The 14341-nt window shown below is 35.4% G+C and overlaps 1 protein-coding gene across 2 annotated transcripts in view; it reads left to right on the plus strand.

The window, feature by feature from the left end:
• The window catches only part of ndrg3a (ndrg family member 3a), a 57443-nt gene that overhangs the window by 21341 nt on the left and 21761 nt on the right, over positions 1–14341 (plus strand). For both annotated transcript variants that reach the window (XM_079844954.1, XM_079844953.1), the window contains exons 2-3: positions 9027–9100; positions 13630–13662. In XM_079844954.1, the coding sequence (XP_079701080.1) occupies positions 9044–9100; positions 13630–13662 (90 nt within the window). In that variant the 5' untranslated portion in view covers positions 9027–9043. The remainder of the gene's footprint in view (positions 1–9026; positions 9101–13629; positions 13663–14341) is intronic.

The raw sequence follows: 14341 nt of genomic DNA on the forward strand, positions 1-14341 counted from the left end.
AGCGGTTCAAATCCGTGAGTAAGGACAGACTCTTTTCAGTTATGAACTGTATTGAAGTTCACAAAAACTGAACCCCATAACACCAATGAAGTGATCCGAGCTCTGATGGTCGGCACTAAAAGCTCTAGTGTGAAATTTCCCTTAAAGTTTAAGTGTGCGTATAAGAGGCATGAGATGCTTTTGCTGATGATGCCAACAAATAGTAAGCATTTAATCAATACAGTGAGTGGCTTTCTGTTCTAATAAGGCTAAATACTGTGACTCTTCAGGAATAATGCACTCCTTTCAAAGCATTCTGGGAACTCTAAGAAGGGTTTTTGCTATAGTGGCACTGTATATGAAATAGATTGTATGTGTGCATGTGTAAGAGAGATTTCTGAGAACACTTCTAGAAACGATAGACAAGGATCCTCGTATACCCTTCTGTGTATGCAAGTCCTCGCTTCTTCAGAAATGACAGCAAGGAAGTGGCTTAATGTATAAGGCAAAAGCTAAAGTATGATTGATGCGATGCTGGGAGTCTGTGACAGTTTGCGTCAGCATGCAGGGTGTCCCTCAGCCCTTAGTGTATGAAAAGAGAAAGAGATGGAAGTTTTTTGGCAGAGAGTCTAGTGCATTGGCTGCACTCTGCCACCACAAGAGCTTTATAATAGAGTGTGCACGTCACCATATCACGTACACAACTGCTTAGACGAGGGGTTTCCCTTAATTCAGTTAGTGATAGAGGGAGCCACAGAGATGGAGACAAAAGCAGGCAGAAAAAGGTGAGTGGAAACATACAAACTGGCTTCAGAATAGCAAATCTAAAAACCTTTATTAGCAGTGACTTTTCTGTAGCATTCTGTGTGTTGTGTTTTCTTTAACATTATACATAGAATCAATAGGTTTAAAAATGTATATTTTTAATTTCAATCTTTTGTTATGCATTTTATGTTAATTTGAGTTTAATCTTACTACAAATGATAAAAAAGATCATTTTATAACTTTATAATTGTTTTTTTATAGGTAATTTGAAGTAGGCCTACTTGGTATTGTTGTAATGTTTTTTTCCCCCCAATTTTTGGTAGCAAATTTACTTTACATTACATTAATTAATTAATGCCTTTACATTAATTAAGCCTTGTAATGCACCTTTATAATGCATTGTATGGTCTTATAAATAATTGTAACAGTTTTAATACTTATCTATTAATTGTATTGAACACCTTTAGAAGGTATAATGCATTAAAGGGGTCATGAACTGGCTTTAAAAAAAAATTGTATACTGTTGTCTGAGGTCAACTTATAGGTCAACTTCTCTCATGGAACAGACGTTTCATGCCGTGTATACATAATCAGTAGATATCAAACGATCTGTAACAATGCAATATTATCACTTATAAAAACATTTTTTACTCACATAAGTGTGTTGCTTCATTCCTTCATGTAATCTCATCCTGTCTGCAAATTCAGTCTCTTGTTTACAAATGAATCCGCGGTGAAATGAAGGAACAGACACGCAATGTCTTACCCACGTAAGCTATTATTGAAAGCTATTCATGAAAGGCACTATATAATGTATTACTTAATATCCAAAAATGGCATATAGTAGGGGTATGTCTTTAGTAATTAATATTAAATTATATTAATAATATCTAATAAACTAATTAATAAATTAATAATAAAATGAAATATTAAATGTAAATAATGAATACTAAATCCATATTGAACCCATAATACATAATTCATTGATAAACATGCATCTTGATTACATTACCTCAGCAACAATGCATCATAAAATGCTTTGAAACATTTGTCATTGCATATTGTGTAATATTCACAAAATTTCAGATCTAGTCGGCAGTATACAGTGTGCATTGCACAGTATGCTGTTCGTAGTGCACTTCCATTCTGACCCTAGTCGTAGGTCGTGTCTCTCAGCTTCCCTGGAAACCACTTCCTACTCTCCCAGTAAAGGGGCGGGGATTCAGAGGAAGTGATTGGACTGGTTGAATTTTAATACATGAGAATGCATTTAAGTGGTCTGTAGTGGATTCCTGAGAACAGGAACGATGACCTTCCACGTAAATGAGGTTGAATAATGACAAATTTATGGAGCATGTGCTGCTGATGTTACTTTGTGAATTGAGTTCTGTTACAAACAGCAAGTGGTTAATAATCTACTATAATTAAAGCTCAAAAGCATGCATGAGGACTACGCATGTGAGAGCTTTATAAACAGCCAATATCCTAGTATGCATGCTAATATGCAACTAGTTATTAGCTAGAATTGAACCCTAAAATAAAGTGTTAACGAACATTTAAATAATAAAAAACCAATACACAAAATTAAACAAATGTTTCAAACAGATTAAAGTGCAAAAGAATTATAAAGAAAAATAGGTAACACTGAACACCACAATAAGGTCTCATTAGTTAACGTTAGTTAATGCATTAACATTAACAATGAGCAATAGCTACATTTATTACAGAAGTTATTATTCTTTGTTAATTTATTTAAAAATAATACAACTGTTAGTTTATGTTAGCTCAGGTCCATTAAATAATACAGTTATATCTTTAGATTTTTGATTGTTGATCTTTTCTCATAAGGATGCTTTATCTGCCTCTCTCACTTGGTCTGAAACTCCTTGTAATTCCCTTTTCAAATCGGCAGGGTTACGGCATAATGAATAATCTAGAGTTGAGCGTGTCAGCTTTAAACAGAATTACGCTGCGGTGGTGAAGATTAAAGCTGGCAGGAGCTGAACGTAGCGGTGAACTGATGAGCTCAGAATGCAGGAATTTTGTGGCCTTAATTGGGTTATTTAATTTTGGTCTGCTGCCACGACAAAACAATTACAAATCATTCAAACAGAAATTCTAGATCTTTAGAAAACTAGTGACCTGTAACATGAACACGCACTGATGTTTTGTTTAGTTTTAGCGAGGACTCATCATTTTCAGTAGTATTTTAGTATCACTTAGTATATTAGTATTTTAGTATCACTAACTGAATTAAGGGAAACCCCTCGTCTTTAGTATTTTACAGTAAAATATGATTTAACTCTCTCCCCACCAATTTTTCACAATTTCATGGCCCCCAGAATATTTTGTTGTATGAATATTTGAACATGTAATATATCAAAAGAAAGAACAGATCTACTTTTAAACAAACAAAAAAACCTTTTATTCTAGCTTCATGCATTATTTTTTTTTATCAACACTTTAATATGGGTAAGTCTCACAAAAAAAGCATTTTGAGCAAAAAGCTGAGAAAAAACACGGTTTTGTCAAAGACTACGGGTGCGTCTCAGCTCCCGAGCTTGTGAATCAGTATATCGTGTTGATGAGTCCGACCACTGGTAAGGACAGTAAAGGACACTGGCTCACTACACACTGGGACACTATTTCCCACAACTGGGCGACGTGACAATGTCCTTATTGTACAACATCACTGGTTATGAACAGCAGAGCTGATATTTTATTTTGTACTTAAATGTTATTTAAAGTACATTATGACAAATACTTTTCTTTTTACATATACATGCAACATTTCAGCCGTAAATACATTTTAAATTTAGCTATATTATGTTCATTAACTGTCTAGCGATGTATGTTTATGCTGAAAAATGATAAAATATTTTTAAAGACTTCTATCACGTGCCCTTATGTGTAGTGAGTTGGCTTGCATGATTTAAGATTCGCGCTTGAGAACTTCCGTTAAGGGAACATAGGCTGCATCCGAAACCCTAGACAGCTGACTTGTTGCCTCACTGCCTTATCAGACAATTACTTGTGAGACCAGCAAACGCAACTTTCAGATGGTATTTTTTTTTTCTAGCTCAGCTGTCACAGAATGGAACGCACAGGATTGTGGGATATCAAAGGGAGCGAAGGATACATTTATGCTGCCTTAAAAAATCGATCAGATGAAGGGATCTCAGGAGACAGGAAGTGAAACTAACATTATATTTGGACATGCCTTGAAGCCTTCCTACCTTGAAATGTGTCCTCGGTAGGGCAGCATTTTCCAGTTTTCAGACGCAGCCATGGTGAGCATTGATGCACCCTGGTTTTCACGGTACATTGTGGGACTTTTTAGGGAGCGAAGGTTTCAGGGCCCTGGAAGTATTCTACGATTGAGACAGCCCTTAAAATAGCCGACACCCTAATCAGTGACCTGACTTCTGAATTAGGGAGCTGATTGAGAACAGTGATCAAAACATAGCTGGAGTTCATCGGGTCCATCAACACCCCCAAAGCTTGCACAGTCCTGTAGCTCGTCCTGTGAGTCGACATTTCATTCGATAACATTAGGCAGTTTTTATTTATATGCTGTTTAATGTTGATGATCTCATCAAAGATGAGAACTCGTCAAGGAAAAGAGTTAAAACAAGATTAATAAATGTTAATAATAACTAATAGATAATAACTTTGTTACACTATTGGACAATAGAAGAAAAAAAAGAAAGTTTCCAAAATTTTCAAATGTGTTAAGTAAAATATGCAATCTTGCTTCTCAAGTGCATTTATTTTGTTTTAAAGCTACAGAAGGCAAAAATAATCTGTGTGTGTGCATACTTTGGATCTCCAGAATTTTGGGTGTTCCTGAAATTGAAGTTTTCGATTTGAACTGGACTGGACAGAACTCAATCTGTGCAGGAGAGAATGCACAACCATCTGTCCATCTGTGGACACTCATTACTGACCGGCTGTTGACTCGCAGAGTGTTTATAGCTTCAAGGTGAAAAAGAAGGCGAGAGAGATCGAGAGATGGATGGACAGAGAAGAGTAGGAGTGCTATGTGATGGCCATCGATCATTCGGCAGTGTTTGCTGTCAGCATTTGTGCCCGCTATTCTTTTTATGTCTGTGTTTATCTAAATGTGTGGAGACAATTTCCAAAAGTCCTCCCAGGAACAGACCCGATCAAATCACCATGTGAACACATCCGTACAAGGAAAAAATTATGAATGAAAGGCACTATGTAATATAGTATTTAATTCCTAAAAATTACTGTATATTGTTGTTGTGCTAGATAATGTCTTCAGTAATACAGATTTATTAATATAATATTAATATAATATTAATCATATCAAATTTATTAATATTAAAATTAAGAAAAATTACTAAATCTTATAGGTTACTACATCAACATGAAATACAAAATGATGATCTTGATACATGTAGGGTCTTATTGTGAATGATTTGTTAAAGAAAACACAATATCAAACTTTTATAATTTGCTCTGTTACATACATGATTTTCTCATTGAATAACTCATTTAATCAGAAATAATATATTTTGCAGGTAGGCCTGTGTGTTGCAAACTTGCAAAGATTTTTCATATTGACTTGTGCCAGTATTGACTCTCTAAAATAATCCAGATGCATTTCTCCATAAACTTCCTTTAAGAATTAACAGAGATAAATGAGAAACCCCCTCAAGGGTATACAAGGGTGTGTGTGTGTGTGTGTGTGTGTGTGTGTGTGTGTGTGTGTGTGTGTGTGTGTGTGTGTGTGTGTGTGTGTGTGGGCTATACTTGTGAGGGCCAAATGTCCTCGCTTATATAGTGAAATATTATGACAACAGCCGACTAGTGAGGACATTTAGTGGTCCTCGCTAGTTAAAAGGCTTATAAATCAGCCAAAACATGTTTTATTTAAATCTAGTGTTTTGCACATGTTTCTGTGAGGGTTGTGTTTAGGGGTAAGAGGTTGGGATAGGTGATGGAAAGAATGATTAACTTGATATAAAATCAATGGAATTTTGTGAGGGTTGTGTTTAGGGGTAGGGGGTTGGGATAGGCGATGGAAATAATTATTAATGATATAAAATCAATACATTTTTTTTGCAATGTCCTTACTAATATAGTGAAGTGTGTGTGTGTGTGTGTGTGTGTGTGTGTGTGTGTGTGTGTGTGTGGGTGGGCTAGAGGGCCTCCTTACCCATATGTGACTGATTAACAGGTTATGTGGAAGGGCTAAAAGTTGATATTTGTAGACGGTTTATCTGTGAAATTGATTCAGCAATGACCTATAGCAACATTGTCATCTGACTCCTAGCTCTGATAGTTTTTTCTGGTATTTTCTTTTCGCAGCTGTGTACATTTTTGCTGAAAATCTCTGAAATAGGAAGCTGGAACCCTGGGAAGTGTTTTAACATGAATCCCATTTCTTCGGAGGGCGCAGTTATGCAATACACATGGGAAGATGTTGAATCAGGATTTTTGCTCTAAGTTTTACCTACAGTAGATTTTTCATCTATATTATATAGCCATGATTTGATGAGAGAAATATAATATATACAAAACTGGGTGTCTGCGAGTCTCAGCGTATGCCTCGGTCTGCTGTTCGGAGTCTTCATTACTTCCCGTCCCTTTGGGAGCCCTGTCTGAAAATAAACATCAGCCTTTTTGTCTCTATGGCAACAGTTTTACACTTCACTGACTGCACAACTAGAGTGGGCGGAAACTGAAAATGACATTGATTGCGGTTGATGGTTTGGTGTTGAAGTTAACTCGGGTTAGTGAAGCAAGTCAGATATTGTTGATAAAAAATCTTGACACTGATCTTGGCAGTGTCAGTGTGTTAAAAAAAATTAAGTGTATGAATCTGCTTGATAATTCCAGCCGGAGCCTTTCAGATCGATTTTGGGATTACAATCAGAGGCCATGATTGCAGTTTGGCCTTTGGCCTTTGCCCTCTGCAGAAGATTCATGGACTTTGTGGCAAATCTTTGGTGTGCTGAACATTTTCTTTTTGTGTCACTGTCACTCACTCCTTGTCTAAATATTATTTAATGCTCTTTCATCCGGATTTGCTGCTGGGATTGTGAAGGGGATTTCCACCCCCTAAGCTTTCAAATCTTAATATGTGCTAGTAGTTTTCTCGCTTTTTACGTAATGGAAGTTTGATTTCATGCTGCTCTGCTAATTTATTGATGAAAGCCACTGAACTGACATAAGGGAAGCTGCTATGCAACTTTGAAAATTAAAAAATAAATTAAAATGTAACATTTTTGTACTGCAACTGCACATTTAATTTGAAGACATATATTTATATTTTTAAAAACTCATTTGTCACACCAAAGATGAAGGCAAATAGGTTTGTGAAAACTGTTACAGGATGTAAAATATATAATGTAAACTACCATTTAAAAGTTGGGGTCAGTTTTTTTGTTGTTGACATTTTTCTTTACTTTTCTACTTTTTATTCAGCAGTACCGCATTAATTTGATCAAAAGAGACAGTAAGACATTTATAATGTTACAAAAGGTCTCTATTTAAAAAAGTGCTGCTCTTTTGAACTTTCTATTCATTAAAGAGTCCTGAAAAAATGTATCATGATTTCCACAAAAATACTAAGCAGTTTGCTCAACATTGATAATATTAAGAAATGTTTCCGGAACACCAAATCATCATATGTTACCATGGACCACAAAATCAGGCATAAAGATAATTTATTTTGAAATTGAGATTTAAGCATCACCTGAAAGCTGAAAAAATATGCCTTCCACTGATGTATGGTTTCTTCGGATAGGACAATATTTGAAAATCTGGAATTTGAGGGTGCAAAAAAATCTAAATATTGAGAAAATCGCCTTTAAAGTTGTCCAAATGAAGTCCTTAGCAATTCATATTACTACTAATAATACATTTTGATATATTTACGGTAGGAAATGTACAAAATATCTTTACTTAATATCCTAATGATTTTTGGCATAAAAAAAATCTATAATTTTGACCCATGCAATGTGTTGTTGGCTTCTGCCACACATATACCCATGCGACTTATGACTGGTTTTGTGGTCCAGGGTCACATATTAGAATGATTTCTTTAGGGTAAAATAATTCAGTGAAAAACAGTTGTTTTAAAGTGTAAAGCATTTTCACATTACTGTTTTTTGTTCTGAATTTTTGATACAATACATGCAGCCTTGGTGAGCATAAGAGATTTAAAAAAAGAAAGAAAAGAAAATCCCTCCCTAAACCATCCCTAAATTAAGCAGTATAAATTATGTAGTGTATTCTTATCAATTCCAACCAAAAATCTTGATTTAAAATGTTTTAAAAACCCATAAACTGCATATCGTCACCACATCTGGCTCATCTGAGGGTGGTCCTTCAGTCCTTTGAAGGAGTTACAATTGAAGCAGCCAGTCACGTTTACCCCCATCCCAAGGTCAGGAAGGTCAGAATGACTGTGACAATAGACAGATGAGGCTAGTGGAAGTGGGTTAAGCCACGTCAGCATGTCATTCATTCCACCTTACATGAGCTCAGCAGATCTCTATAGGCACATCTTTCATACCGAATGTCACATTTTTGTTGCGTCTAGGTTAGTATTTGATCATGCATCATATTTCTGTTGGTCTCACCTTGAATGGTGATTGACAAACAACAAGGGGCTTAATTTGCATAGTCACTCATTAGCAGCCAGTGCAAATCGAAGGGACGCAAATAAGGAACAATTTGTGTGATCGTTCCTGTCTCGGTCCATGTATTGAGAACAGGAATTGATTATACTGGAAAAATGATTTAAAAACTGATCCTTGCATACAACTTAGCCTCCAGAATGTTAATCGCAGACCAGAATCATGCAACATTTATATATTAACTACCTAGCAGACTGTACCCTTACATCAAAACATCTCTGTTCCCAAGGCAACAGAAAAGAGCAGATTTAATTGTAGAGACATTCCCTTTGGCTCTCAGCTTTTATTACTGTTTACCTATTGTGGGCTGATACCCAATCTCAGGTCGGCCAGGTTAATTAAAAATAAAAAGGGTGATTACACTTGCGCTTGATTTACAAGGGTGGAAATTATTAGAAGTCTGCTAAGTACATCGCAAAGCATGTTTTATTAACAGAAATTCAATACAAAGCCTCTGTGTTGACTCAGGTGAGGTCTCCTGCAAATGTGACGCAACATGAGATTTGTCTGGCAATGTTGGAATGTATTAGACTAGATTAGGTTCAACTGAAACAGATGGTGTGCACATTGTTTTTTATGTACATTTTAATGAGAATTTTTTTTTTGTAGTGCAGAGAGACACAGAGATGGATGAGCTGCAAGATGTTCAGCTGACCGAGATCAAGCCTCTGCTGACCTACAAGGTGAGATAAACATCAGAAACATTCAACTCACACACAGACACACTCACTACTATGTCTGTCTACTGTTTACACAATCATAAACAAGCTATAGCTTACTAGTGTCTATAGTGTATACTTGTGTATATCATTTACTAGTGATATATTGGTCAGATTTGCACAACAAACCCCTCTTCTGTCTTGTACACACCTTGTTTTTTTTACTTTTATTATTATTAATATTTAGAATATTTGTAAATGATAGTAAAGTCATCAAATGATCATGAAAAGACAAGGTGTAAATGCCCTCTGAAACGCTTTCGAGACTGATTTAAAATCCGATCACTTCTTTAAACGCACTCCAGACGAAACTGGACAAGTGTAAATACATCTGGTTGTTGAAGCCACATGTCAATTTTACCCCTCTGGAAATGGTCAAAAATAAGCACGAGAGCATGTTATACCGGCTCCCCGCAGCCAGATATGACAGCGCTACTGCAACACACATCGTCACATACGAGTAGCTTAGTATCTCTTCAGAATGCCCGCGCAAACTGCAACAAATGAAACTGAAAGTAAGTCACACGCTCAACTCAACACAATCTAATCTTCATTAAAAGTAGTGAGACTAAATGATCTTACCAGTGCTGATGCCGTTCTCTCCTGTTGCAGTCTTTGATCTTGAAATTAACTATAAATAAAAATAACGCTCATATCTGTTGCTTTCATTGACGTGAACTACGCTAATTTTGCATGCAGTGCGGGAATTGAATATCGGATTTATATTCGTTTTGTGGAGACACAGATGTGGCCATGTGTAAATTAAATTTTTTTTACAAATCTGATAGCTATCCGATCAGTAAAAACGCATGAAGTGACCAGGTGTAAACAGGCCCTTAGTGGTCAGTGTACTGTAAACATGAATAAATAACAAGATAAAATATTTTTGGGGGAGGGGCCAGTAGTTAAATAATAATTTATTTTAAGCAATGTATTTTTGTGCAAGAAGAATTACTGATATTTTATTTTAAAGGGGTCATGGACTACGAAATCAAAATTCCCTTGAGCTTTTGACATATAAGAGGTCATCACACTATAAAATATCCTGTAAGTTTCAGAACTGAAAACTTCCTTGTTAGTCCAAAAACAGCTTTTATTGTTTCCAAACAGATAACAACTCATTGTGGAATGTGCATATCAACATTACATTCCAAAGGATCCTAATGCTAGGAATGTGGTTATTTTATTTATTTTCAACAATGTGAACGTCTCAGTTGAGCATTATTTATTTATATGTGGTACATTTCACTGTGGATTCTTTGGTAAATCAGTCGCAATTTCGGCGCAGGCTTTTTAAACAGACTTTTACGATATGGACTCGACAGTAATGCAACAACATGTAAGTAACTGTTCATTCTAGTGCCTGATCTATGACCAGTGATCATGTACAGTCAGATATTCTTTTTCTATGTGCCAGTGAATCAAACCAGTGACTAAATGGTCAACTTCACATTGTGTCTCTTAGTACGATGAAAATAATCTGTTATTTAAAACTGATTTAAATGATATATATAGAAAGCAATCAAAGAACGCTCCCTTTGTGATCGCTGGAGCTGTCAATCAAACAGCGCGAGTTTGTCAGGGACTGAGTTCTGGACTTGTGCCAAAACTTCCATTATAATCAACAAATATCTTATTTACATTGTGTTTGCACTGTTAGTTATGATGAAATAATTTGTTAGTGTGCAGAAATCGAGTTGAAAAGACGAGATCGCTGCATTCATGCGCTCAACATTTCTGTTGATGATCAACACTACAACCTTTCATGCCACAATCTAAATATAATGCTATAATCAGCACTTTTCACGATAAGTTATCCTTGAGAGCTGTAACAGTAAAAACGTGTTTTTGAGGGTTACACATGTAATACTTAGCTATTTCATATACAAAGATGTTAGCCAATCCCAGCAGAGGGCGTTTACACGGAAGTCTCACAGCAGCCAATCACAGCAATGGCCGTTTACACTGAAGTCTCACAGCAGACACGCCCCTTCAATCAGAGAGTTTAAATCAGAGGTCTAAAATAAGGGTAGGAAAAAATGCCTTTTATTTCTAAATATTGATGTAAAAAGTGCACCACAGGAAAAATTATAAAACAATACAAAAATATGTAATTCACGACCCCTTTAATATTAAACAATTCTTGACCAAAATAATAATAAAATCAAAATTTTTGGGTTTATAATTTCCAACCCATTCCTAAAGTCATTTTCTCAATATTTATAAATCTTATATGTCTTATATTCAGCTAGATGTATAGATCTGTGGCCAGACTTTGAGCTGTTGCTTATTAGTCCAACCTAAATTTATTCAGACACCTTCAACATTTTCTCACATTATCACCGTTTATTCGCTATAGTTTAGAAAATGGTTATAAAATATGACAAGAAGTCCGAGTTAAACTGTGTCAGAACAAATTCATCTTGATAATGTCAGATAACTTTAATAGAAAGGTATGTAATGGATTGCAATCAACCAATCAGCTGTCAGCTGTTAAATTTAAGGACACATTTAGATAATGCCAATTACCAAGCAATGCTTAAAGGGGTGCTTCAGTGCTATGAAGATGAATGTGTATTTAAACTGGGTCATTTTATTCAGTAGAAATGTGAAATTATTTTTGAATTTGGTGCCTTCTAGACCGAGAAAAGACAGAACACTCACTTTGCTCTGCACCGCTCCGTTATAAATGCCCGATCCGAGCGGCCGTGCGCATTTATATTCTGTGAGTGAGATTTCTCCCCTATGGGCGGGTTGATAACATGCGGAACTAGCTCCTTCTACTGGCTGTAGTCTATAGCCTCTGGCCAAAAAAAAAGTTTTTTTCCAGAGATAAAATGCATAATTCCTTCGTCTCAGGGGGATATGAGGGGGGAAAATACCATAATTTGAATATACTACTGGGTTTCTACTGATAAAAAGCTTAATGCCAAATCGCTGAAGTAAGTAACCCTTTAATTTTGTTCAGTCTGTGGTGTAAAAGGTTGCATTAGCCAAATAATTTTTGGGTATATGATGTCACCGTTTACTTTATTTTGCTATCCTCACTTACATAAATGAACTATAATGTCCTGCACCCACTAGTAAAAAATGTTATCTGGTGTCTGAATAATTTTTAGTTTGACTGTGTGTATGCATGTATGTATATTTATATTTATATATATATATATATATATATATATATATATATATATATATATATATATATATATATATATATATATATATATATATATATATATATATATATATATATATATATATATATATATATGCACATAAATGTATGAAGAGCAAGATCTAACACAATATAAAGCCTATAGACACCGCAGAGCTCATAACTTGTTTCTCCCTGTAATGCATTGTGATTCTCACACACACATGCTATATTACTCATCTGTGTCAAATGGAAACGCTCTCACACACGTCTTGTCTCCACAGTTCCTCGTATTAGAGATGTGTGTTTTCCTGTAGCTGAGGCAAAGTTCCTCTCTACCCCTGCGTTTTTTCACTTCATCAAACTGAATAATTCATGTCAGAGTTACTGTAGCAAGTGAAAACAAATGGAGATGAAAAAGGGACGGATGGGGTGGAATATAAGTGAAATGGTTTAAGCAAGAGAAAAGGTATAAGAATGAAATTTAAAGGATAGGAATGGGGGTGCCAACATTTTATGCTCAATGAAAGATATTTCAATCCGTTCCAGAATAATTTGTATTCTTCCTGCAGCCCCTGTTGGCAGGAATTTTCATCATGGCATCGTTTGTCTGTATAAATCGTGGCATTCGTTTTTGCCACACAGCATCCATATCAAAAATGCTAAAAATAGAAATGTAAATGTCTTACACCCATTAGTGCTGAGCAGTATAAATCAAGAGGAAGGCACAAATGTTTTATGGGTGGTCCTTCTCTCCCTTGGAACTGATGAATGGGCTAAACCATAGAGCAGCCATAGGGTTAAAATAATATAATAATATATAAATATAACATTTAATACAATTCTCAATTTTCTACTTTTGTGTTCCAATGGAAAAAAAAATCAGCATTAAGACATAAAGGTGAGTTAATCATGACATAATTATATTATTTCTTTATTCATGGCCTGGTTTCACAGACAGAGTTTAGATTAAGCCATGATTAGGCCTTAGCTTAGTTAGGACATTTAAGAAGCTTTTATAAACATGCCTTAGAAAACAAAACAATGGCACTGACATATTTTAAGATCTCTCAGTGCAAGCTGCTTTCAGTTAAAACAACTCAAGCATACATTTTAGTCTGGGACTAGGCTTCTGCCTTGTCTGTGAAACCGGGAGGTAAATGCGTGAACTGGAGAGACTCACTGACCTCTCACTCCATCTAGTGGTGTCAAATATAAAAAGGAGCAGTGGCTGGGAGAGAATAATTGATGATGTGATCAATATTTAACACTGTTAGACATTTTTATGCAAGTCCGTGAGTAAGGAATAATCAAATATCATCTTTTTTTACCACAGAACTCTCAGAACTTCCAAGACTTTGACTGTCAGGTAAGATATCTTATCTTATGTATTTCACTTTGTCAGTTTTATCTCTTAGATGTTCATTGGAGGTTTGTATGCAAAAATATCTATAATCACAGTGGTGTGATTTATAGATATTTTTAGGGTGTTCAACCTTCATATTTTAATATCAAAGGTGTTATTTTGAGAAAAAAAACCCATTTTGATTTAGAATAAGACTCACAGGAGGATATGAATATGTGCTTTGATACCGTGTTTGTGTTCAAACTGTCACAGCAGGATTCTGCAAATCAGCTCCGACAGCCATAAACTGATTTTATTCAATTGAAATAAGTCAATTTATTGCCAATTTTAGTTTTAAAGAAGGTGCTCAAGAATTTAATGCATCATGTAAAGCATATCATGATTATCCACATTGAACATTATCCATTCTATTGAAAGTAGATGATATAATGATGGTTGGTATCTTGAAATAGAGATGTATACATCATTTATAAATTCATATCTGATAGGGTTTTTTAAGGTTTCTGTAGCATAGAGGAAATGGAAATGTATCTTCGTGAATTGCATTCTCCTCTTTCATAGCAGGGGTCTCAGATGAGCTAAATATAGCGCCTGCAGCTGTTGAAGTGAGCATGCTCAGAATCAGGCATGACCTGGTCTACATTATATAGTGGTTTTAGTATTCCTTACTCAGCAAGCCTCC

The sequence above is a fragment of the Gobio gobio genome, assembly GCF_949357685.1.
Source record: "Gobio gobio genome assembly, chromosome: 19".
Taxonomy (NCBI): Eukaryota; Metazoa; Chordata; class Actinopteri; order Cypriniformes; family Gobionidae; genus Gobio; species Gobio gobio.